The following is a 27,669-nucleotide window of genomic DNA, read 5'->3' as shown; positions in this document are numbered from 1 at the left end:
TTTAAAAAGCAGTTTTATTTCCTGATTAACAGCAGGAGCTTTGTTTTTAATGAACATTAAATATGACAGGTTTGAGACACTGGAGAAATAGAAAAATACTGAGCATGTGAGCTAAATTAATTGACAGATACAACAGACTTTTTTCCCTCAAGATTTCACAGCATTCACACAGACACTTTGGCTTGTCTTCGCAGGAAAAGCACAAAGAGGAAGTGATAAAATAAAAACAACTACAATCCATTTACATGATCCAGTTCCAGAGTCCTGGTGTTGCGGATGCTTGGCTCACTGTCACAGTTTTGTGAGACACCTGTGCTTTTTCTACCATGACAAGTCCAAATGTCTGTTTTGAAAAGGACCTAATATCAAACAATGTATGCTAAAAGGGTAACGAGATAACAGAGCTGGTTACCAGACAGACATGATTTTGCAAACAATTCTTGTTGTCATGTTCTGGGTGAGCTGACACATCCAGTCTCCCAATACGTCTGTGCCATTTAATTGAAAAAACATGAGGATTCAAAGATAGAAGCAGTAACAAAGATAAAAGAGCCACTGAAAAAAAAACAGTGACGCGTCCCATCAGGGCAGGATGCAGTAAGGATCACAACAGATTTATTCACAGTGTGGGGGAGACAGGTGGGAGCAGATGGAGAATACTAATGCAGCTCAGACCTCAGAGGATCCAGCAGCAGGTTTATACAGCTACTGAAGGATCGAACGCAGCCTGTTTCTGTCTTTTTATTCATAAATATAACATTCTCATGTTTTTGATGATAGCTTATATCAATACTTTCACTGTTTACTGGTGAATTTAAAATGCCTTTTCATTCACAGTTGCATAGCAAAGATTGTTGGCTGTTTCTGAGTAAAAATTAGTGCAACTTATGATGAAAGTAACAACAAATGTTTTGTCCCATCATGGTAGGATGCAGCTTATTGTAAAATGTATAATCAAGCTGAGTTCAAACTGATATAATTCACAAATGTGTTCATGTATTTATGCCCCCAGTTCCGTTAAGAAATATTACGCATGTTGAGTTGTGGGCACAGGATTAATCCTTATAGTTTTTGGTCTCTGTGATCTTTTCGACATTTCAAAATGATAAAGCACTTCAAGCTTTTTCATTTCAGAGTGAAACGCATCCTCAGGACTGTGTATCTGGCTATAAAGAGATAAGAGGATACGTTTCCACAAAACATAATATGAGGTGTCAACACAGGCCATGATGAGCCGGAGAAAATATCATGCGAAACAGAACAGTCAGTGTAATAGCACTTCAATATAGCATCAGAACTATTTGCTTGCTGCGAAAACACATTTCTGCAAAATGAAAAAAAAAAATCCTGAAAGAAAAGCTATTTCTGGTTTCCCAAAGCTTTGATGTCGTGCTCCTCCACTTGGACAGCACGTAAACAAATAGCAGCAGGTAAACATAATTGTGGCAATATGTATAACAGCATTTCTGAATTTAATTTCCATTTCATGTTCTGTATTTCATGCAAAGTTGGTTCTACATTTGATTTTGCATGAAATGATAGAAGCCAGAGAGAAGAAAGTTTTCCTGAGATACAGAGAACTGACCTCCAGGTTCTGCTGAATTTTTATGATTTCCAAGGGTGTTGGTTTCCAAGTTTCTCTTGAGAATTTAATTGCATGTGAATAGAAACATTGATTATGCAGGACTGTGTGTCATGAATTTCCTAATCCACTTACAGGACAGAATAGCAAAACATGAAGGTTACATGCTTGCGATCGACTGCACACATTTGCAGATGATCTTTTCCCACAGGGTCTGCAACATCTGATGCTCCTTTTTCAGCCTTCACATCTCTGCATGCAGTCTTTTGTATCCTACATGATAGTGAGCTTCACCATACACTATGAGCCTATTAGGAAAAGACGTGCTGCTTGGCATGATATACAACAATCAATCCAGAATAAGAAAGACAGTGCTACAAACACCTTTAAAATGCAGCTTGATGGAAGTTTAACACAAAGAAAATGATGCAGCAATAGACAGCACTATGAAAGAGCAATCCATTAACAGACAGGCAGCAAAATGGTAAACAACTATACTACACAACACACTGCAGCGTCCTGTAAAACCTGATTTGTAGTCGTACATTGAGAGATAACTGCGTAGTTATGAAGAGTACCACTGTGACTAGATGGTAGTAATTCTCTAATGAAAAACGCTAAATAAGAAGGTATGTAACTCTAAATAAGAACACAAGTAGACCACAATAATCATAGTGTAAATGAAGGAATGCAAAGTTACTTTGAGGAATATAATTCAAGATTGAAATTGTACATGATTATGCTCATGAACTAAACTTTTATGTACTGTTGTGGTACTGTGATCAGAATTAGGTGTTGTGGTGATTAGCCACAGGGTTGTGCAGTGGTGTGGGGGCTGTCTATTTGTGCTTAGAACACCTGTGAAACAATCCAGAAATAATGTTTAATTTCTCTGATTCACAAGCTCTCTTGCTACCAGCACTCTCTCTCTCCTCATTCACTGTCAACCTTGTATGACCACAGCTGCATGCTCTCTTTTACACATACAAACAAATGAACACAAACCTAAAGAAGCCTCTTGGCATTGCTACTTTGCAGCACACACTGCAGCCAGACACAGATGTGGAAGCCGGCGACATGAAAAAAATGAAGCAAGGACACAGCTGAGAGAGTATCATCATTTGGTCCATGACGCCTGGTTTCAGAGATATTTCTTGCTGACTCTGGAGCAGTCTGATCGCCAACTCGTGACTGGCCACCACAGTGTGAGTCGCGTTTCTCCAAAAGTTGGCTCTGCTTCAACTTTTCTGCCACATGTTGCTGTGTTTTCTTTTGGCATCCCCTGCCAGCCCCCACCACCGCAGCCTAAACACACTACCACCATTCAAAATGCCTGGCCTTTTAGCTGCAACGTCTGATTTTGTCTGAATGTGGCCTAAGGTATATAGTCAGTATCCCTACTGAGACTCCCTTGCTTCGACTATATATCCACAGAAAGGACCGGTGTGTAGGATCTAGCAGTATCTAGTGGTGCAGACTGAACCTACAGTGGTCATGAAACTTGCATAAAAAGTGAAAGGGGGCTGAAGCACTCATTCTGGGGTAACAAAAGTTTTTATTTTCAGGTGATTATGTATTAATGAAAACATATGAATGTTATATTCCAATCCTGTCATATTCTGCCAATAAAGCCTGGTAAATCTTACACACTACACCTTTAGAGACAGACATATTTCTTACCTGTACAGGCATGGCCCACAGGTTGGGACAGAGGAAGAAGAACCACATGAGCTGGTTGGTATCTATAGCAACCAGGTTGCAGATCTGAGCAACAGTTAATTCGCCCATTGACATGTTGGAGGTGCACAGCCGCATGATCTTGTTGTAGATTTTTGTCTGGAGAGAGGACAGTCACATTCAGATTAATGTGGACAAACAACACAACCTCAAAAAAGCCACATGTTACATGGAAAATATCCTGAAACGCCATATGTACCTGTATGGCCCCACGCAGGTTGATGCCTGTTTCAATGGCGACATAGTAGGAGGCCTGGAGGAAAGTCCTCTGCAGGAGAAGGGCAAAAAAGAGCAGCACGGCCAGCACATATGCATTCTCCAGAAACTCTTTGGACGAAATGAAATAAATCCCCAGCAGAGTCATCTGGAAGCACACACACACACACAGGCAGGGAGAAGTATTGACCGGTTTATCGTTGTTAGTCAAGGCAGGGACCTCAGCAAGGTCAATAACATGAGCTGAACTGTGCAGGACTGGATTTGATCTGGAGAGTTTCTGTCTGCAATGTATTTCAACTAAAGTGTTCCCGTTCATCACTTCAAAAGTCAAAACTAAAAGCATCCAATTAAAATTAACCATTTTCATTTCACAGCAGCAGGTCACAAAAAAGCATGTGTGAAACTCAATCACACTGAACTGATGTGGAGCCCTCAGAGTGTATCACACAGCCTGGAAACCAAAGAAGACTGTGGTGCAGCTATAGGAGACTGACACGGTATCTCCCTCAAAGATTAATTAATCCTGCATCGGGAAGAGATCGTTTAACCACGAGGGAATACAAATTATTGATTACAAACAAGCCTTGACTTTGCATCTGCTCATCCTTTCTCTAGTCTCCAACTCATTCTATACCAAAAAACACATTCCTCTCTTTATCTGTAAGACCCAGAAACACTCCCTGCAGCATTCTCACTGGCTATCTCACAAATAGACCCATTTTCAGTCTCGTCTTCATGCTGACTTTCTGTTGAGGGCATTCACTTTGAATGCTTGACAAGTCGTCCAACCTTTTTCAAATTAACTTTTGATATCACACTCCTGGCTCGTGTGTGTGTGACTCTAAAACAAATAATTGAAGAGTTATTCTTACAGGAAGATGCCAAAGTGGCTGTCTGATATATGGCTGCCCTGGGTGGAATCTAAGAAACCGAGACAGCTCCAGCAGCAATAAGTCTCATAAATATTTGACGAAGGCTAAATTAGCACACCATCGGGGCAGGTGCACTGGGGAGAGAGGGCATCGTAAACATCTCATCACACTGTGACCTTTGAGAGGAAACCATGTGACTTCTCCGTCGCGCCTGCTGAAGCTGTGTCTGTCTGTGTCTGAATCCCTGTCTCAGTTCTCTGTTTGATCTTGACAACATCCATGTCTCTACACTACATGTCTCTCCAGAAAGAGTTAAATTTTATTCAGGACTCCTACAACAACCAGTGTCTTGACCTTGTGTTTTACTTGTTGCATAAAAACTGGGTGTTGCAGGTTAAATCCCACATACTGACTGTGTGTGAAATCCATTGTGAAAACAGACAACCCAAGCCAAGATATATTCTGTCAAGAGATGTCTCTGTCACTGTCTCTTATGTTGAACAATGTGACAGAGTGTCACTGTCTCTTATGTTGAACAAAGTGACAGTCAAGCCTTATGAATAAACTATGATTACCTCATGAAAATGAATATCAAAGGCCCTGAAAAGTTTTTTATATCCAGTGATTGGCGATTATATGAACACACAACAGTTTTGATTATTTCAAATGAGAGAACTCTGTGCTGTTTGGTGATGTAGCAGTTTTACTGAGTCAAAAAGACCTCAAGAATGCAAACCTTAAGTTGGAAAATAACAACAAATATAAAATGTTGGATTTAAGTAGCCTGGGAAGCAGATGAATCTGCCAGCTCATGTTTCAGAAGAGCCTCACCAGCCCAGATATGAAAAGTCACATGTCAGTGACATCACATATTTCGAGAATAACAGACTCACAAACCTCAGATAAAACTGTCAAATTAAGGAATGCTGATCAAAGATCCATTACTGCATTTCCTGTTCCTCACCTCCAATTTTTGTGACACATTCTAGTTTACTGTTTAATTGTAATGGAGAAGGTTTGTCACAAGGCTGCCACTTTTTGTGCTTGAAACAGGACCAATGAACTGAGAGATCTTAGACTAATTCCCATTGTTGAATTGCATTTGTGAGTCTAAAAAAACAACACAAATATATAGCAAAAACTAACAGGTGAAATCTGATTTATCTTAGAAAAGAAAATAACATAAAGGTTGACTTCCAGATACCGCAGGGTTGTTTTTCTACAACAAAAACTGATCCCATGGGAGTAATTTATAAGATCATGTAAAAAATCCTCAAAGTGATTTTAAAATTATGCAGTACAAAAAAAATATGCATTTCACCTGTCCTCTCCATATTGTATATTCAGTCAGGAAAATCTCTATTACAAGTTGTCATGTTGTCATGTCATGCAATGTCATGCTGTCATGTCATGTCATGTCATGTTATGTCTTGTTATGTTATGTTGTGTTGGTTAGGGTTTGGGTTAGGGTTATATTACTGGCTGCTGGATGGTGCGGTTGTCCTTGCTGATGTGGTGGACGATGCCAGAGATGCAAAGGGGACCGGCAAAGCCCAGCAGGTCAGCCAGGAATCGGAATGTGATGCTGAGGATGAGAGGTCTACCAAAGGCTTTCCGCAAGGCCTGCCAGATCAACTTCGGGCCCTGAGTTGCTGTGCCCTGAGGCCTCTGAGGGAAGATGAAAAGGAAAAGGAAAGAGAAGTGGAAATTTATCACCATGCTTTGTGAATACACTGAGGTGAAATGAACCACATTCAGATACTGATCGTCATTTGTTGAATACAGCTAATCAGCAGTGGCTGAATAACAATTTTGTCTCCCTCAAAAGATTCAGATGATTAAAATATAAAATATAAATCAGTGATACATTCACTTTGCTCCAGTAGTGCACTGAAGAGATTTCTCTGTGGAGCTCAACTGGCAGCACAACAAAGGAAAGAGAAACTAGGTTAGACGATGCAGCCTGCTAGCAGAGCAAAAGGAAGTAATTGCTTGAACATAAAAGCTGCATCGGCACCATTAACTCAGTCGACCACTGCAACAGAAACCTGTAAAATGAGGTCAAGTTCAGTGTTTCCATCCGTACTGCTGCTGCATCATGGGATGTGATGATTAATGGCAGGTTTCACACTAGAGCTCAGTTAGTCACGTTTAACTGCAGTGTAACTAATGATGCTGGAAAACCATGGGAGTCATGCAGAGGACGAGGATTAAACAGCAAGTGAAAGCAGTTACAGGGGTTTTCAAATTACGTCAAACCACAGAAAAAATCAGAAAAATCACTTTGTTAAATAGAGTATCAAGACAGACAGGAAGAGCGACTGATCTTCATTTATATTGATTTATAACGTCCAAAACATATTAACTTCACAACTGACACGACAGCTTGGTTCAGTGAGTCAGTTAGGGATGATCAGAGGAAAACATCTGGACTGTCATGGTGCAGTAAACACTCCCAGAACATCTATACTGCATGTGTGTGTGTGTGTGTGTGTTTGTGTGAGCGTGTGATTGTGTGAGTTAACATGAGTCATTCTCAGAACTGTGAGAACAGACGTGACTGCTATCACGTGCTCTTATCTTTCCATTTGAGCTCAAATTGAGCCTCAGCCTTCATACAAAACATGTCACTGTGCACGTCACACTTACAGACAAAACACACACATCCTTTCTTTCTACCTTGGGTTCAAACAAGACGGAAGGAGGACATTTCATTCTCACACACGCAGAGTGAAACTAGCTTCCCATGAAGTGCAGTGCTTTCACCCCCGCAGGGGTCGGGATGTCGCCTCGTTCACAGTAGAATGGGAATGACCCGCTGCCTCTGGGTTCTCCTCTTTTAAATGACACCCCCCTACTCCCCCCATACACCTCTCCACTGGGATCTCTCCATCTCTCTCATCCCTTGCTCCTGCCGGAAGGAAGCAGGGTTGCATTCACACCGGACACACACGCAGCAGTGACGAATCTCTGTGACCTTCCAAACACTGGAAAACAACGACCCTGAGGAGGAGGCCCTTCACCTTTGACCCCTGACACGTGCTCTGAAAGTGAGACCGAGAGAGAGACAGGAGCAAGGGAAGAATAATATGTAACGAGGAAACATCCTCAGTTTGGACCGCATTAATAAAGACTAGAAGAAGACCGCCTTGAGCAGAGAGCAGGGATCCTCAGGCAGTCTCAGGAAAAAGACAGAAGGACAAAAGCTTCATCAGCCTGTTCAATTCTTTACCAAACAGAGCATATTATCATGAATATCATATCCCATCTTTATAGGAATTTTTATCAGCTCTTATGCAAACTGAGCCATGTATCAGTTTTGCAAAAGAAGAGCAAGAACTGAAATAGTGTCATTATTTGATTTTGTAAGAGAAAGCGTTGTTTAATTTTTCAAAAAGGCAGCCACTACATTTTATAACAACACTGTTCAATTATAAATGAATAACGAAGAAGAAAAATTGCCTTATTAATTCCCCTTGAGGGAAATTCAAGTTTTTCACTCCATTAGTAATATTATACACAGACACACAGGCCCGAAATACACATACAGGGAACCCATAGGCATGCAGTTATTGGGAAAGACACAAGAGTGTAAGGCCTTTTATTTTTTGCTAAACTACACTTTATGAACTCTCTGAAGCCACAACCACCACCTCTTTAACTAGGGGATATTGAAAAATCAGAAATTGAAAATGTTTATAAATCAATGATTCTGTTTTGCATTGGAAATAGAAACTCTACAGTAAATTAATACAAGTATATAAACATATCCAGTTGAAGGGAATAATCTTGGTGCATTAAATCAGTAATTGATTAATGTAGATGCAACTTTTTCCAAATAATAATGAGCAGCTTCAGAGAGAAGAAATATCTATTTGTGATTTCCAAAATAACATATTTGGATTTGGGTGCATCCCTATTGACTGCAAGAACATATGAGGTCATCAGGACATCAGCCTCCTCTATATCAGGAGCTAGCGTGATAATCACACTGCCCTTTTTGTTTCATTTTAATTTTTTACTATTTAATTACTGATTGTAAATGTGGGTGCAGATTCAGAGGTTGGGGACCAGGATAACCAGGAGTTTGCTCAAAGGGACTTCAAAATGTGGACAGAAAAAGCCAGAGACCAAACTATCAGATCTTTGTTTCTATTGTTGTTGTTGTCTTGTTATTGTTGTTGATGTTGTATTATCCATCCAATCATTTACTATCTATACTAGTTTAAAGTTGTAGGAGGCCACAGTATTCTAGCATGCAATGAAAACCAACAAAAACCCAAGAGAATAGTGCCAAAGATATGAGATACATTTCTTGTATATGTGTTTTTTTTTACAATTAAAAGACAACTTTACAGGACTGAGACTGTTTAAAGTCAGTGTGACATTTCATTTATTGACTAATCGCCGCTGTGACGTCTGAGTACAGTTTAATGGTCCCAGTTCACCCAGGGCTGAGTCATCATGGGACAGAGATCAACGCTTTTATGAGAACAGCTGTATCAAAAAACATAACAAAAAAAACACTACTGTATGTACGTTTCCCAGATCACTTCATGCACATGTCAGACTGACAATTAAACATCACGAACACAAGATTTATTAGGAGAGTTAAACTAACAAATGTGCTCAAAATAAAGTGAAGTAGGGCCATAAGGAGCCAAATAAGCTGCACTCAAAGCTCTTACATAAATACTTTAAACCTTATTTGTGTCTATGAGTGGGAAACCCAAGATGATCCCTTGATCATAATCACCACATTCGGAAAGAGACAGTTTTCTCCTATTTCGTAATCTGGTTTGACCCAAGCATGTCATCTTAAAATAACACAAGGACCCTCAACATGATGCAAACATTTGCTTTGGCATTTGTGAACCGAAAACAAATACAGAAACTGGAACTCATCTGGGAAAAGGATCACGCAGATCATCTTCTGTTACTTTCTGTTGCCATCTACACCAGAGCCTGATATATCCACGATAATTTATTCAGCACCAGTGATGCAAGAAACAGAGTGATGTTTTTGATTTTTACCACATCAGATGCAAGATCTCAGATCTCAAGACGTGCAGTGAAATCAGATTCAAGGAACTGATCTCCCTCATATCAAAAGACCTTGATATTTTTGTACTGCCTGTTAGAATGAGTGTCTTTAGAAATGCACATGGTGCATACTCATACTCATTGAATTAACATGCGTGTCTTTTGTCTCTTTTGATGCCTTTTCTGTTCTTCCCTCACTGACTTTTCAATATTAATAGACAAAGCATTTTCTTCTGTGGCTCCCCTCCCTCATATGGCGTCCACCAAGGCTCAGTTCTGGTCCCTTTTTTATTGTCTATTTACATGCTACTCTTGGGTCATATCATCCACAACCACAAACATCAACTTTTACTGCTATGTTGACGGTACTTAGCTTTATGTCTGCAGATATCTTGGTGAATGTTTTAGTCTGCAATAAGAGCTGGATGGCACAAGGTTCCAAGTCAGACGTCCTGTTGCTTGCCCTATGAATGTATCCCATGAGAAGCTGGTGACCGAACATCAAACATGAAACCAACTGTCTGTAACCGTGGTGAGATTTTTGATTCAAATTTGACTTTGACTGAGAGCCAAATCAATGACATTGTTCAAACCTTCTTTATTCAGCTAAAGAATGTTTCAAAATTACGCAATTTCTATCTCAAGCAGACCTTGAAAAAAAATCATTCATGCTTTTATTTTATTTTTTTTATTGTAAGGCACTTTATTCTGGTCTTAGTCAAAAAGCCAATTTGATCCAAATGCAGCCGCTAATCTCCAAAAAATTTGATCACATCACTCCCATCTACAGGACCCGTGACCCAATTAAATAACTTATAACTTATAAGTTGTATATTGTAACTTTCTTGTCCCCTTGTGAACCCATATGTACAACCCCAATTCCAAAAAAGTTGGGGCACTGTGTAAAACGCAAATATAAACCAAGTGCAATGATATGCAAATCATTTTCAACCTAAATTCAATTGAATACAGTACAAAGACAAGATATTCATGGTCAGACTGATCAACTTTATTGTTTTTGTAAATATATAGTCATTCTGAATTTGATGCTTGCAACACATTTCAAGAAAGTTGGGACAGTGGAAACAAAAGAATCACAAAAGAATAAAAAAGTCATTCACAAGCATGCAGGGAGTGAGGTTCACCACTCTGTAAAAAACTGTGTGGTCAAATAAAAACCCACACAATTGTATAAAGGATACTACACTGGTTTGGAAAAACCATTGTCAGTGAACACAATTCATTGCTCCATCTATAAATTTAAGTTAAGACTTCGCCATGCAAAGTGACAGCCATGTATGAACAACATTAACAAACGCAGTGGATTTCACTGGGGCCTGAGCTCATCTGAAATGGAAAAGTGTGCTGTACTCTGACAAGTCCACATTTCAGATGTTTTTGGACATCATGTCCTCTGGGCTGAAGAGGGGAAGGACCATCCAGATTGTTACTGGCATTAACTTCAATTTGTGATGGTCTGGCAGTGTGTCAGTGCCCATGGTGTGGCTAACTATCACATCTGTGAAGGTACCACTGGAAGATGCATACAGGTTTAGGAGCAACATATGTCGCCATCCAGATGACGTCTTTTTCAGAGACGTCCCTGCTTATTTCAATAAAGTAAGGCGCACACACATTCTGCATATGTAACAATAGTGTGGCTTTGTAGTAAAAGAGTTCAGGTACTAGACTGACCTGCCTGCAGTCCACACCTGTCTCCCATTGAAAATGTGTGGTGCGTTATGAAGCACAACATATGACAACAGAGATCCTGGACTGTTGAACACCTGAAGTTCAGAATGAGCATATTTATAAAAAACAAAAAAGTTAATCAGTTTGAACATTAAATATCTTATGTTTGTCCTGTATTTAATTGAATTTAGGTCAAAATGTTTTTGCAAATCATTGTGTTCTATTTTTATTCATGTCTTACACAACATCCCAACTTTTTTTAAGGTGGAGTTATAACCTGAAATCCTCAGCTGGGACCCTTCTGTCAGTTCCTTGGTCACACTTCGTCAAAGGTGACAGGGCTTTCGCGATAAGGCCCTCCCTAACCGAGGATATCAGATTTGGAAGTTTAGTATCATCTTTTGAATCTTGTCTGAAAACAACAACGATTCCATAAAGAATTCATGAAGTTAACTAACAGTAACAATCGAGTGGTGCACTGACCTTCTGCTCTTCGAAGGCCTTGCGTAGCTTCATGTAGTTAGTGAGGGCTCTCATGGCGATTGGCAGTTTTCCGATGACCTTGAGGTCGATGGGTCGTCTGTGAGCGGAGGTAATGAAGGTGTTCATCCACCAGTACGTGGCTTTGGACAACAGGTTGACGAAGGGCTGCAGGAAACGAACACCGAGGTCTTGGAGGTCCTCTGGAGGCTTCACCTCTGTCGGGTCGGCGAAACACACATAGCGCTGTGAGGAGAGGGAAGGACAGAGAGACAGCTTTGATTTATTATTCAACCCTCTGTGTCATCTGCAGCGACCTGAAAACTGAGGGTGAATTTAGAACATGTAACTGCTGATTAGACTTTAAATGAAACAGAAACATCTATTCTTTTGTGACAACATCTACAGAATAAATTATTATAATTTTCTCCGTACTGCATGTGAAAGATAAATTGTCTCTTTCGTGATTTAATTACAGACTGTCTTATATCACTATGGCAATTGCTGAATCTTGAATCAGTTACTATAGATATCTACATTCACAAATGTCAGACTGAAGCTTTTACAATTTGAAAAGGTCAACAGAACAAATAGAGGAGAATAAATGTAGTGCAGTAAAATTTAGCTTTATGATATCCTCTGTGAAGACAAAACAAGATGAGCAATGTGTGTTTTTATGGCTTTATGGAAACTAGGTGTGTGACTGTAAGAATAATTACTACAGAAAACATCTAAACACTGGACTATTAATGAACAAAAACATTAGTTATATCATACAGTGGGTCTCATCATATTCATTTTCCATGTTTTTGTTTGAAACTGGGTTAAGATAAGAATAACACACCAATGATGTTTTGCAAAGTCATATTTTGTGGTGTGCTAATTGGTTGAATTCAACTGAACAGGCAACCATAACCAAGTCGAGAGGACTGACGAAAATCCGATGCAACAAAAAGAAATATGTAATTATAATGACGCATTTACAAAGACATGTTTTGCTCATATTAACACATACACAACTAGATTTCTATGAAAGAACTCCTTTAAAATGTACTGCTAAATGAACTACACAACTATGGTCCAGTAATAATACTCAAACAGTTTAGGCTCAATAAACAGTGGATGTGTCTCAGTAGACTGTGTGCAGAGCATAAAGGGAGAATCCTTCTCTTTGCCGTTCACCCAGAGTGAGATTCAATAACAGATGTGTGCTCAGTGCAGAGGTTACCATCCAGACTGTACACCAATCTGACATTTTCTTAGTCTGTGGTAGCTATCACAAAAGATAAGGTGACTGAAAATGTCAAAAACCGAAATGAAAAACTGTGATCGAGATCAGTTTGTTGTGTAATCACAATAATACAGCTAGATGAATGATAACAGAGTAACATACAGTTCAGTCCACTCTCAGAATCAATTTTATAGATATCGTTGCATTGCATTTTAGTTAGTTTGATGTGCACAAGGCTGATGCACCTTTGAACCAGGTACAAGCCAGATGGCAGCCTGAGGCTCTTAATGTCTGTTTCACAAAGCTGAGACGATCTGGCCCTTTGCTGTCATGCAATAATCTTTGTTTTTTATTTTGCCATTTGGCTGTATTTTTTATTTTCTTGTCTCATATTTGTTTATTTTTTTCTTGACAAGTTTGTGTTTTTGCTCAACAGTATAGGACAATTAACACCTGGCACATAACTTCATACTTTTATTTCACTCTGTCGGTCTTAATCATCACTCACTTTACATGTATAATGTATTATATTATGTAGATGCTGATCTAAATTAAGAAGCAGAAGAAAATATGTATATATGCAGTTACCATGAATTACATACTCAATAATAAACCTGAGAAAAATTGACAGAATAAATTTCACAAAAATTGATCTCATCTCACACCATCATACACCTACAAAAAGCAAGCAACCATTAAAATATACTATAACAGTCCAGAAATTTAATGAGAAACAGCTGCTGCTACAAACTGCTGATATTATCTCGACATTACATTGCATGTCAACATCCAAAACAAGCCACGGCAGATTTTATTGTAGAGTAATATTTGACCTTTACCAAAGATAGTTACAAGCACCAACACAAACATAACTTCCCTCACAGCTCAACATGTGTGCCAAGGAAAAACAAACGCATCATCAGATTCAATCTATCTTTAACTCACCCTGGACAGCTTTACTGATCACTGACCACTGGAGCCATTTGGATTTCAGACTAAAAGAAGGAGAGGTGACTGAAGCTAAAAACAGGCTACAATCAGATGGCTGCACACGCCTGAACACACGTGACATTACACACACAAACACACACACACATACACACACTCACCCTGCCCAGGATGACATTGATCTCCACAGCTAGTAGGAGTCCATACAGCAGCACCAGCAGTCCAGTGATGCAGTAGCGTAGCTGCCTGGGGCCGATGCCATGCTCTGTGTACTTGGCGAACTTGATGGTCTTCATGATGAAGGCCAGCACCCAGTAGATCAGCAGGGCTGAGGAGATTTAGCAGTGATCAGAGGAAGACAGCAAATCACTGGATGAGCCAAAAATAGATAAATGACCCTACTACAGACAGATTATACCAGAGCAGCAGTTTAAATTTCTCAAACTGGATTTTTCCAAAACAATATGCCGACAAAATATTTCTAAATAAATGATAATTTCATATATTGAATAGAAACTGAGTCTTATGTTCTCCCTGTGTGTCTTGTTCAGTGGTCAGTGGGGTGAAAACAAGCACTGTAAAAGTAATTAATAAAGAAATTAATACGTTTATGTCTGTGGCAAACAGTTCATCACAGGGAGTTATCGATGTTACTGAGTAAATGACATGGGCACCAGCTGTGCATGGAGGTCAAAGTGAATCAGAGAAGAGTCTTAGTTTTAGTGTGACTTAAGTTTTTTCTCTTAAAAAATACGGTCCTACCATAAAACATTTGCTTTTTAAATAAAGACTGCCAGGAGCAGAGGGTATTTTAATGTTAATAATTACTATTAAATGAGACGACCCACCTTCTAATAAAGAACCTTGTAAACAGCATAAAGTTACGTGCAATAAGAGCAATCAAAATAACCGCCTCCCAGGTCCAAGCTGATAAATCCAGGGCTGAATTTCACCACTATCCTCAGTTATAATGAGACCTGCAGCCTTGGTTCTATTTATTACAAGTGCTTTTCTCTTGTTCTTCTTTTTTCTTGCCTTTTTCACCCTCCTCTTCTCCAGCGAGATGTCAGCAATATGTCTACATCAGCTTTCAAGGCCAACACCTTGTATCCAGTAAATAATAGATAAGTTAATTGTCTTCACTCCATGAAGATGTTTTGATAGAGCCACATCATGTCAGTCCATCATGTTTATTGGAGTAAATATTGAGAGACTGACAGTGAAAACACTGATAAAAGATAAGAAAGCTGTCAGGGAAAGATTACACTGCTGGGTAACACGGCCATCAGCACGGTTTTTGCAGCAGACTCTGATGCAGTGTTTACTTATTTGTCGTGAAGAGCATCTATACCGTAAATAATGGCAGTGTGTGGGTCAATGGTGGAGTCTCGATGTAGAAGATTAATTTCTGTTTATGTAATGATGAACACAGCGCTGCTCCGCCACTTCCCTCAAAAGACCTACTGCGATATGGAGACTGAAAAGCCGACGGTGGCTCAGCTACGTGACAGGAGTAGAGAGCAACGCATTGAGAGCTGAACAAAACTGAGTCACTGATGCATGAGTAGGAACAGAAAGCTGTAATCAGTCAAAGAGAAGCAAGAGTGTGATCATTACAGGGGCAAACACAGGAGTTGAATGAAAAAATTGTCTTAGGTGAAGGGTGATACTGATGTATTTCACAGCAAATGGCTTTATGAATAGATAAAGCAGCAGCTGACTAAGACTGTAGTGTATACTTTGATGTAGCTCTTATTTAACAAGAAAAATGTGCGCTTCATTGTTACTATGGGAATGTTTTATTAATTCTCACAGGTCATAAAGAATTGTAATGAAAATAATCACAAGCAGGAAATCTTCTTTCATTAAAAACACAAAACTGTGCAGATAGTTCACTCGTTTTCTTAATGAAAATGGATAATTAAAATCTAGAGGTACAATTACACTAGATATATTGCCCTCTATTATACTGTAATCTTGTCTGAAGGTAATGAGCCATTCATCTGTGAATGGTTGGACTGATTTTGTTGCCATGTTTTATAATTGTATCACCCTGAAGAGTATATGCTATTTAAATCTGCTCTTGGTCCTGACTGAAAGTTCAAAGGGTTGACGAGGGTCAGATTTCTAACACATAGTTTAGTTAATCCAGGGTTTAGATGACCTAATCACTATTCATCAATGCTTTAGATGACTTTTCAAATTCTGACCCAACAAAAAGCTCTGGGTTCTTGTTTAAACCTTGACTGGAGCAACACAGGGATAAAGAGTATGAGGAGTAAACCTTTCCTCTGTAAGTAAACATAGATGAAAAACAAAAGATGTGAATGATTAATAAATAAAGGATAGCTGAATACTGTACCTAATAGTAGTTTGGGGAAGTTGGAGGTCTCGATGTTATGATAGTAGATAATAGAGGTGATGCCGGCCATGAAGGCCAGACCTGCAGGCATGTACAGGTGAAGATGGAGGGACTGGCTGAACCTGCACATGAACATCAGACAGAGGAGGAAAAGGCTTAGACTGAGCAGAACATGACACAAATGTATAAGATTGACAGCAGCACCAGTGGCTACCAGCTCATCAAACATTGTTGAGTAGGTACAGTACAGAGCATTTCTTCCCCAATTTATCCTGAACAGGTTGGAGTATGTATAACTACACACATTTCATCACATGGTGGATGTAGAAATGATTATAATATTTGGCAGGTGCCTCATTAAGCATGTGCAATGAGCACACACGTTTACATATACTGGAATTTAGAGGCATAAACAACCATCCCAAGCTCTTCAGCACAGCACTGAAGTCAGCGTGAAAAACCCAGTGAAGTGTCGAGCAGATGGAGAGCTCTTCTACTCACTTCTGTAATTATTTCTCAACTGTTATGTCTGCCGAAATTGCTGAACACATAACAAGGAGTTAGGTGATTTAAAAAGAGAGAGAGGGTAGAGATGCATTCTTTATCCAGGTGTGTCTTCCTGTGCCTCTTCATGACATGTCAACTAACATTTACCTCAGGAACAAACTCAGGAGCAGGCAGGTTCAGAAACAGCTGCTGAGTTTGAGATTGAGTTTTACATTTTTGTGTCAAAGTTTCATTGGAGAAACATATTTAATGGATATATTTCTTGTGGTTGGAAAGAGTCCATCAAAACACCTACAGCTGGCTCTGCAAGCTGGCTAAAATTAGCATTTATGCCAGCTATTGTTTTTAGCAACCTGAGAAACTGCAAACGCCACAATATTGTTGCCCACATACGTATAATGTGATATGTTACATTAAGACTTAGTCATCAGCTGATCTCTTGCTCTTGCTGGTATTTTGTAATTGTTTCATCTTTGAAAAGATGAGCTGACATCTATTGACAACCTGTCTCACCATCCACAGCCCATCTCAGCAACACAATGGTAGTATTCTCTAGTGACAATTACTGAGCAATTCTGACATAGACGTTGATAAATAGGGAAGTGTTAATTGAAGTTATTAACCCCCAGGTGTAAAATACTGTAGTCTGACAAGCATGAATCATCACCACTGTCACACAACAATGAAGCAGAAGTGGAACAACAAATAAAATGCAGTATTCCTCATTATTTCATTGTTGGTTTTATCTTTTCATTATTAATACATTAGGTTTAACATCTGAGACACAAACCTTTCATGACATTCAAAAACATTGCGTGCATCTGACAGAAATTCATGGTGTGTTTATTCTAGTTGGTGTGTCAAACATACCCATCAGAGACGATGCCCTCTGCAATCTCACAGACGAGGATGAAGAGGAGGACGAAGGTGAGCAGCCAGCGCAGGTTGTGACCAGGAAAGTGAAGCCAGGTGCTGTGGTGGATGTGGACCTTTGAACTCTGGCTGCCCCAGCCTCAAACAGGAGACAGGCAATAAATAGCATCAGGGTTTTGTCAGAAGCAGTAAAATACAAGATCGAGAGACAGCCAGACAGTTGGAGAATTCAAAATCATAGTTTTTCTTGTCTCAATTCTCTGCGAGTGACTGTGAACGTGCTCAGAAAAGAATAAAAAACCCTGTGAACAGTCTTGACTCAGTGCTTTCTGCTCCCAGTGCAGCTTTGAACATCATGACAAAGTGCCCTCATGTGCACAGCGAGGCTGAACGACTAACAGGAGGTAAACTCAAAACGATAGTTCTGCTGTCCGAGCTAATGGCAGTCTGCCAGAGTCTGTTAACTATTCACAGTTCAGGAAACCTCTGTCATTATCACTTCCATTACATTGCTTGATGCTTGGCAGGCAGGCACAGAGAGTGGCTAGATGGCTGCTGGCCTGAGACCTTGAAGTCAATTATTTTAGCTCTTTTTGTGGTTACAACTTTTCCTTTGCCCCTTCAATTTGTTAGACCTTAGTCTCAACTCAGACAGTAATATAACAATACAACAACAATATCTCATTAATGCAAGTCACTAGTGTCATAAAACACATCTCTGCTGATCAAATTATGGCAACGACTCCTCTGTTGTTGACACCTTAGGTGTTGGACAGACTACAGTATTATGATTATCACTACTACACTACTACTAGCTATAATTTTTATCATTATCATGTTGTTGTTGTGAGAATCATCATTAAGCTATTCACTTATCTTTACCTGCTTCACACATATAATCCTTGTATTTGTCTGAAACTGTCATATGAAAGAGGGAACAAATCATTAAATTAAATCTACATTCTTTCCATGAGGGAAAAATAGCCTATCACTATAAATCTCACTGTAAGATAACCTACAGACAAAAAATCAGACAAAATCTCTCACGTATGTAAAACAAAAGCTGTATTTTAACATTTTTTTTCATTTATAATTATAATACTATATATTATAATGGATTATTCCTCTGGCCACTAGCTGGTAATCAGGAATGCGGGGCTCCTTTACAGTTGTTGGTTTGACAGATGACTGAGGTTAGAGCTAAAATGATTAGTCGATTGATCCACAAGTCAATCCAGAGAAAATAACTGGCAACTATTCTGATATTCAATTAACTGTTTCAGTGATTTCTTTAGCAAACGTGCCAAGAATTCACTGGTTCCAGCCTCTTAAATGTGAAGATTTGATGGTTTTCTTTGTGTTATGTGATATTACATTAGATATCTTTGGATTGTGGACTGCAAGATGTTTGATTTGAAAGTGTCGGCTTAGGCTGTGGTGGATTACTGTGATGGATATTTTTCACCATTTTTTGATCTACTATACTGAATAATGGTTAATGGTTTTAATAGTTGTGGTGTACATATCGACAGCATCCTCTTACAGTGGTAGCTGTGATGTAACTAGCTAAACTCATAAGCCAGCACTTTAAAGAGCAGCTGATTATATGCTGCTGGTAAGATGTAGTATGTACATTAACAGGACTGTGGCTTACGAGAAATTGACTCAGTGTCGCCCCTGCTTTCCCAGCCCTGAGGTTTGTGAGAGGAATCACCGCAGCTTCTAGCCAGGTTCTCCTAGGCTATCCTCTCAACAGACTCATACTGCCTTTTAATTACCGTTTTTGCCTTTATTTACTAATTAGCATAGTTTAGTTGAATTTGTTTGCACAAATTAAAGAAGCAAAATTTTATCAAAACAGGGAGGCAACAGGGTTTCTAGAAACATCTCACCTCAAGACAGACAAAACAAATCAACAGCCATGCTAGCAGCTCCATGAGACTGTACATGTCAGCATGCTAACATGCTCACAAAGATGATGCTAACATGCTAATACTTAGAAGGTATATGGTTTACCATGTTCACCATGGTAGCATGCTAATATTTGCTAATTAGCACTCAACAAACAGCACAACAAGGTTTATGGGAATGTCTTTCAATTTGCAGGTATTTGGACAAACAGCAAAGTATAGTGAAATTTAAATTTTGACCTAATGATGGTCCTAGCTAATGAGACCAAAACCATCTTTGTATCAGACTGTGAACATGTTTTGCTGTAAATTTAGGCATTGTAATATGGGAGTCTTTGGGGATTGACTCGCTTTTGGAGCCAGCCTGAGGTGGACACTTGAGGAACTGCAGTTTTGGGCACTTCCTTAACTTCATTTTTCAGCCCCGGAGGTTGCTGCTTGGTCTGGACCAAAGTTGTGGACCAACCAACTGACCAACAAGTGGACAGACACACTGATATTGCCATTCAGAAAGTCATGTCACTAAAAAGAATTGTCATCTAATGAACATATTGACAGAAATGTCACTGAAAGTTTAAGTACCCCCAAATCATCTAAACACACAAATGACAAATAAACACAAATTTGGAAATGTGGTAATGCATGAAAGCATGTAATATCATCAAATACAAACAAAATGGAGTGAAATGGGAGTGTAATGTGTTACGGAGGAAGACAATGTCTCTGTGTGTTTAAGGAGCAGTTTGTAGGATTTAGCGGCATCTAGTGATAAGCTTGCAGATTACAAACACCTTGTTTCACTCTTCCCTTCCAAGTGTGAAGGAGACGGTGGCTATGGTAGCTGTGAAATTCGCATGTAACACCTACATCAAGGCCGTATCTACAGCCAGTGTTTGGTTTGACTGTTCTACTGTAGAAACATGGCGGAGCAACATGGCAGCCTCCATGGAAGAGGACCTGCGCCCTCTGTAGATATAAATGGCTCATTCTAAGGTAATAAAAACACAACAGTTATTATCTCAGGTGATTGTGCACAAATGAAAATATATTTATGAATATTATGTTCAATTTCTGCTATATCCGGCTCAGAGATCCCTGTTAATCTTCCACACTGGACCTTTAAATATAATTTGACAGTTTGCATGTTCCCAACAGGAACACATTCACTGTCACTGTATGAAATGACAAAGTGTCCTACTTGACAAAAAAAGCACAAACTGCCTTCAGATGGACACATATTAATGGCACACACACACTGGCATGAGAGGACAGTTGATGAGGCTAGAGCAAGTGTGACTGAGTGTGTGCAGCGACGCAGAGCTAGTCTGTTACACGCTGACGATGACACTAATGGAATGGCCAGCAGCCAGGAAAGGGAACGAAGAAGGTGTAACCTAATGCCAGCATGGTAGCATCTGTTTGCTCCTGTACACTATATTTCATCTTGAGAGCCACATTTGCGAGGAAAAATGCTTGCAGCTGAAGAAATATATCATGTGTGCCACCATATTCACGAGACTCAAATTTCTCTTGGCTACGGGACAGCCAACACCTACAGAGAGGCTGTTAACTGAGGGAATGAAACGTGCACAGTCAAACAAGCTCATAAGTAAAGGAAAGATTAATTGTGTTAAAGTATATAAATAAAACATTTACATACTTTAAATAGTACTTATATGAATAAATGTTTGCTTGATAGAATCAATCAGCAGTAGTTCATTAATGACATGAAAGTAAACAAGCTGACAGAGAGAAAACTGAGAAGGGCAAGTGAATAGCATGTTGAAGCCCATCAATCTTAATTCATACGTGTGTGTGTGTGTGTGTGTGTGTGTGTGTGTGTGTGTGTGTGTGTGTGTGTGTGTGTGTGTGTGTGTGTGTGCGTGTGTGTGTGTGTGTGTGTGCTGTGTGCAGGGAAGTGTGGTGTGTGTGAAGAGGTAAAGAGGCTGAGGACCTCACCTCTGAGCAACACTCACCAATGAAGAGGATGGGAAAGGTGATGAAGAGGAGGAAAACATGTGGCACAACATTGAGCGCATCCAGGAAACAGCCATTGTTCAGAACCCCCCCGTCCACGTTGTAGGCCGCCGAGTTATTCTCGTTCCCACAGAACGCCAAGGACATGGTGGAACTGGGACTCTGCAGGGAACCGGCCAGAGGAGGAAGAGGAGAGGCAGAGGAGAGAAAGAGAAATTTTTAAAGAGAGGCTCTCAGAGCATGTTGTCTTTTCAACCCTGATGGCGTCTTCGGTAGTATTTCCCAAAATGACCTCCTTCCAGCTCCCAAATATCAGCTTCAATGAAAGAGAGGAGATAGAGGGAAGGAGGGAGAAGGGGTCAGAGGAGGCAGTCACAGTCCAGTGCAGCAGCAGCAGCAGCAGCAGCAGCAGCTCCCTCTCCTCTCCAGCACTCTAAGCAGCTTTTCCGGCCATGCTGGTGGGAAACATCTGCATCCCGTCTGCCTGCAGCCCTCAGACATCCTCTAAAAACTGAAGCTTCAGTCGCGCACGGAGCTGCACAGCTCCACAGGAATGCATTCAGTCATGCTGCGCACACATACACACAGAGAGAGCAGCGGTGGCATTCTGCAGTGCTCCTGCTATTCCTGTCTCTTTGCAAACGAGAGCTCAAAGTCGACCTTGGAAGACGAGAGAGGAGGGCGCGAATGTGCAGGCAGGCAGGCTGGAGGACTGAGCTGCTGAAGGTAGGAGGACGAGGAGGGCAGGAGGGAGCAGTGAATGATGAGAAGAGAAAAAAGAGAGAAAGGAAGGAGTGGGGAGGGGGTTCAGCTGCTGAATGAGCCTTGTGAGCATCATAAAAAGGTACGTGTGAAGCATGAGCAAGCGCTCTAATCTAAATCCCAACACCACATTTTCAGGAATTACATAACTCTACCCTTCAGTCGTTTATCACTTTATTTCACGTTAAAAGCGCAAAACAAGAAAGAGCCCAGCTGGGACTGAATAACTAGGCTGCACACATAAAAAATAGAGACATAAAATATGAATGAATTTCCAGGATGGATGCACTGTGCATCCCGTCCTGCAGAGAGAGATCCCACCGCAGCCAATGGGACTTGCTCTGAGGGATCAGCAAAGAACCACATGGGAGCAGATTTTGATAATCCACATATAAACAGGGACAGACTCATGCCATTCCTTAGTGGTTAAAATGATTTGTGTTTAAAGTAATCCATGCCATGTTGACCTTTACATAATAACAATAGCAAGGAGATAAGCTTAAATGTGATGAGCAGTTCACACGAGTGTTTGCACACACAGTCTTCTGCTGTTTAACAGGCATCAAGTAACACAAGAATACCGTGAGAGAATGTTCTTAAAGGTAGAATATGCAGGATTGTTTGCAAATGCAGCATTCAAAGGTGGTCCCTCCTCCCTGGCTCAACAAACGAGAGAGGTAGAGAGTGAATGAAGTGAGGGAGCATCAGTGACAATAAAGCAGTGCAACACATTCTCATCCTAACCCCTCACATACCAGCAATTTGTTTTTATCCCTTGGCATCTGATACAGCAGCACAAGGAACCTTTTAGTGTCTGTATCTGGTGCAGTCAGAAAGCCTTTTTAACACATGATTAATGCTGTGAAACGGTCACAGTTTGATTAGGTTTAGGCACAAAAACCTAGGATAGGTTTAGGATAAGACATTTTTGGGGTTACCATGTCTACGTTATGTTGGATACATGTACGTAATGTGACATCACTGAAGTTTGTCTGATCCATCCATCTACCCCATGTCCTCCTCCTTTTACCCTCTTTATACTGTGACAACCGCACAGGGCATCTTATAAAGCTGCGGATGGGTTTGCATTGAAGTCACTTGAAAAGCCTAGTGTGTCTCTTTGAATGAGTACCGTCATGAGTACCGAGTACCGTGGGCTAAGCAGTGAAACAGAGAAATAATAAATATGATAAGTTCACGGCAGTTACGTTCTAAAGCACAAATAAACATACCCACAGTGTTGCGCCAATGCCAGATTTTGTATGAATACAGCCAAAACAATCCTTGGTCTGCTCTGCCTGTGTGTGTGTGTGTGTGTGTGTGTGTGTGTGTGTGTGTGTGTGTGTGTGTGTGTGTAAAACTCTCTATGCAGCTCTCACAGACAGAGAGCAGGGGAAAGAGACAGCAAATGCTATGTATCCACTGGTCGCTGCATTTTTATAGAGTCCTGACCACATAACGGGCACTATGCATTGGCTGGGGGCTACACACAGTCGCCTGAAACAGACTGAGGCCAAGAAACGTCCCAAATGCAGTAAAATATAAGAAAATAAGAAGATACAGGTAGAGGGAAGGATCTCTGCAGATACAGAAACCACCACACACTTGGGTGGGTCATAAGTGATTTAGAGGGATTATGTTTATATACGTTTATAGAATTCAGATTATCAAAATGTTCCTGTGTCCATTGACTAAACTGTGACACAGACTAAAAAGGGGAATCCCTGGAAACATACAGTCAGTGTTTTTTTTAATTTAATTATTGAAAACTCCAAATATCTGTCCCACCAAAACTCTGTTAAAGCCAACTTTTTAGCTCTTGACATAAAATAAGAGTAGATCTACTGCGTTTTTTGTTTTTTTGTTTGTTTTTTGTTTTTTGTTTTTTTTGTTTTATATAAGAATGACCAGATATGCCTTTTACTTTTCTATTAAAGTCTGCTGTAATTCCAGTAGCAGTGAAGATATAAAGCAAAGCACAAAGCTGAGTGGGACATAAATCTGAACATGGTGGACACTTTGCATTTCTTTCAAGCAGAATGGAAACGTTTGGCAAATTTGCAGCACTGGTGGCAGATTCTTCATGTTGAGAATGTTGCCATAAGCCTGTCTTTGCAAGCTGTTCTTTATGGAGTTTGAAACGATGCAAGCAGGAAGACAATTCAAACCTGCAAAAAAAAAAACAGACAGCAGTGGCTTTTGCTGCAAGAACAAACAGTAGCTTAGGCACACTGGAGAATCTGACAAAACAAAAACAGCTGAATTTTCATTTCAAAACCCAAGATGAAGAGTTCACAGTAACTGCAGTCTTGTCCTTACTTGAAAAACCACCAGTTGACAGTGAACAGTTGGGTAGTACATGAGGTTTTCAATAAATAAGGTCAAGGAGACTGTTATCTCTACAAACAAATGGCACAGCATAGCCCAGACTAACCAGATGTTAATGTTGGCAGGGGTTTCACCAACAAAATGAGAATGGACTTCATCTGCCAGCACCACAGCCTCAACTAAAGATCTTTTTTATTTATCACACACAGTGTCTGTATTATAATCCTTTTTTACAGCTGGGATAACTGGCCGGGTTATACTTCTGTAGTGCCCTACATCAGAGATTAGCCCCGTCCATCACTGGATTGCCTGGGGAGAGTTGAAGCATTAGTGTGTGTAGAAAAAAAGAGGATGAGTGAAAGAGCAGCAAGCTCAGAGAAACCCTCAGAGAGGAGAAAGGAACATGTGAGTAGCAGGAATGAAAGGTTGCATTAGTAGGGAAGACTGGGGAGTGTTGCAACACTGTCATTTTTACCCAGTCACTTTATCACTTTTGAGCTCACAGAAGAAGTAACACGTCTCTGTGAGCAACATTATTTAAAAAAGTTTTCATCAGTGTTATGTTTTGCCTACTGTCAAATGTATTATAGATGCAATGGTTTGACTTCAGAAAAACTAAAGTAGTAGTTTCTCTTGTTGAATTGAATGCAGCCTTCAAGTCTACATGCTAAAACATGGGGCTTAATGTAAAATCCAGTCAAAATAAGTGTGTGCATAGTTAGTTCTGGGCCCACAGTGATTGATTAATAATTTCAGTCATTTTTCAATCAAAAATCTCAAATATTTTCTGGTTCCAGCTTCTTAAATTTAAGAATCTGCCGCTTTTCTTTGTCATATATTAAATTTTTAGACTGTTGGATGGACAGAGGAAAGAATTTGAACACTGCATTTCTTTTTTGACATTTTATAGAGTAAACAATTAATCGATCAATCATGAAAATAAAATTCGCAGATTAATCAGTAATGAAAATAATCATTGGTTGCAGCCCTACATTTTTCTTCAAGAAAGTTCTGTCATAAATTGGATAGTGTGGCCCTTAATTCAGCCTCCTTCTCATTGTTACATCCATCCCCAGCTAGTGTTACAACCTAACCCAGTATTGGGGTAGGCTGCAACAACAGAACTCTTTGTTTTTTAAAATTAACTCACATGATCTGTTGTTTCATAGATGTCCAAGTTGAGTTTTTTGTGGTAGATTGGTACCAATTATTTAAGTTTGAGAAATCCAACACAAACAGCCACTGAATTATGCCAAACAAAGTGTTACTACCATCCCCAGTCTCCCCTATGACTGGATAGCTCATAGCAAAGAGGAATAACAATGCATTCCTAAAATAATTAAATATCAGAGCAGAACCAGAAATAGACTCTGCCATTGTTATATGGTGACATCACGTCTTTTTCACAGTGCCACAGATACAGACAGATGCCAGCCATTCTTTTTGTCTGTGGGAGTAAAGTGAGGATCCTGCATTGATCTGTGAATCTGGGCTGTCTGTCTCTGTCTCACCTATTCAAAGAATGAAAAGGGTGGGGGTGTAATCATGCCATCTCATCTTTTTTCTTCTTTTAAATGTTCTCCATCTGGCTGTGAGAACGTGTTACCACAATGCAGCAGCAGCCCTGCCGCGAAACCAGCGCTCTAATACTTCACACTCCCCTATAAATCGTGGCTAGAAATTAACCCAGAATGAATCCCAGTGATGTATGACCCCATTACAGACCACACAGTGATTCCTTTACTGACTATGACCTAAAATGACTTACAGAATCATTACAAAGACAGCATCCAACTCTCAGTTGTAAAATTATGCATGTAAATGAAAACATTATGTCCCCAGTGGATATTTGGTGTATAATTTTACATTATGTGTGTGTGAGTGAGAAATGCTTCCTGACTTGATGTGATGAAAGGCTAACAGAGCAGTGCAGCCCATCATTCAAACTGTGAGTATCGATCAGTGTGAGTGACCGGGTAACACCAGCATCAGCATCAGCAGCAGACTTACCGGTTTATATCGTGAGATCATGGTGTTTCAGCAGCTTATCTCTCCCAGAACACTCTTCAACACTGTCACATCCGTCGCTCGGAGGATAAAAAAACAGAATAGGGGTAAAAGTCTCCAAAATCGCAGTCTCTCATGTGTTCAGCCGACTTCTTGCTGTCCTACTTTGTGTTTGAAATATCCAACCGCAGGCGGCGGTTTAAGGGTGGAGGCGGGGAGCTGTCCACGGTGCTGAACCCGGGCACCGAGGAGGAGGAAGAGGAAGAGGAAGAAGAGGGGAGATCTTTCGCCCAGAGAGGGCCACCTTTGGTCTCTGTCATGAACTGTGGACCGGGGTGGGGGGGGGGGGGGGGTTACAGCAGCAGGGGGCACCCAACCAATCACCCCGCCGCCACGGTCGATGAGACGCAGCGGACACAAGTCACGTATACCATCATGAACAGACAGTGGATTACTACACAGAGCGGTTATATAACAGTAAAGTGGGATGATACACATGTAACATTACATGACAGCCTGCTTGGCTTCTCTGTTTTGTTTGTTTGTTTGTTTTTTCATCAAAAATATTATTATTTTAATTTAAGATGATCTAAAATTCATATTTACCACATAAGACCTTTGTTTTCACAGCAGCTATTTTGACATGAAATATTAGGATAAGTACAGGTGCTACCAATGATGCTAATTATAAGGGTCAGGATGCTGCTGTTGTGCATGTTCACTCCCTGGAAAGGCTCACCTGCACTAAATGGAACTGGACCTTAATATCATTGGTAACACCTGTGCTTACTCTAATATATCAACATGGCTGCAATCAAAAGGTGTATTACGTCTTGTATTCTGAATATAAATGATCCAGGCTCATTTATTGATATTCGGGTTCATTAAAAACAGAATTACAAACACAGCTGAGACTCTCATTCATTGAGTAGCTTAATATTCCAGAAGGAGCACTATTGCCCCCTGTGGCCATTTCTAATTACAAAACTGTATGTCCCCCCCATGCTTCATGTAAGTCGATGCAGCAGTCAGAGAAGAGGACAAAATCCATATACAAGGACATGATGCAGGACAGCATCTTTGTTTACCTCAAGCTTCTTACAGAGTATTACATTTAAAACAACCAAAAATGGCAAATT

At 40.1% G+C, this 27,669-nt stretch overlaps 1 protein-coding gene across 3 annotated transcripts in view; it reads right to left on the bottom strand.

The window, feature by feature from the left end:
- Positions 1-26,842, bottom strand: part of abcc8 (ATP-binding cassette, sub-family C (CFTR/MRP), member 8) — a 73,617-nt gene extending 46,775 nt beyond the window's left edge. For 2 of the 3 annotated variants that reach the window (XM_084733283.1, XM_084733281.1), the window contains exons 1-9: positions 26,534-26,842; positions 21,433-21,595; positions 17,544-17,685; positions 16,167-16,288; positions 13,966-14,132; positions 11,629-11,871; positions 5,890-6,078; positions 3,519-3,683; positions 3,263-3,418 (exon numbers count right to left, since the gene is read on the bottom strand). In XM_084733283.1, coding sequence (XP_084589409.1) covers positions 3,263-3,418; positions 3,519-3,683; positions 5,890-6,078; positions 11,629-11,871; positions 13,966-14,132; positions 16,167-16,288; positions 17,544-17,685; positions 21,433-21,595; positions 26,534-26,554 — 1,368 coding nt within the window. In that variant the 5' untranslated portion in view covers positions 26,555-26,842. The remainder of the gene's footprint in view (positions 1-3,262; positions 3,419-3,518; positions 3,684-5,889; positions 6,079-11,628; positions 11,872-13,965; positions 14,133-16,166; positions 16,289-17,543; positions 17,686-21,432; positions 21,596-26,533) is intronic. The other variant, XM_084733282.1, reaches the window with a different exon arrangement.
- Positions 26,843-27,669: the final 827 nt, after the last annotated feature.

This window comes from Lutjanus erythropterus, chromosome 13 (assembly GCF_056507025.1).
Source record: "Lutjanus erythropterus isolate fLutEry1 chromosome 13, fLutEry1.hap2, whole genome shotgun sequence".
Taxonomy (NCBI): domain Eukaryota; kingdom Metazoa; phylum Chordata; class Actinopteri; order Lutjaniformes; family Lutjanidae; genus Lutjanus; species Lutjanus erythropterus.
This window is presented reverse-complemented; position numbering and strand designations above follow the sequence as displayed.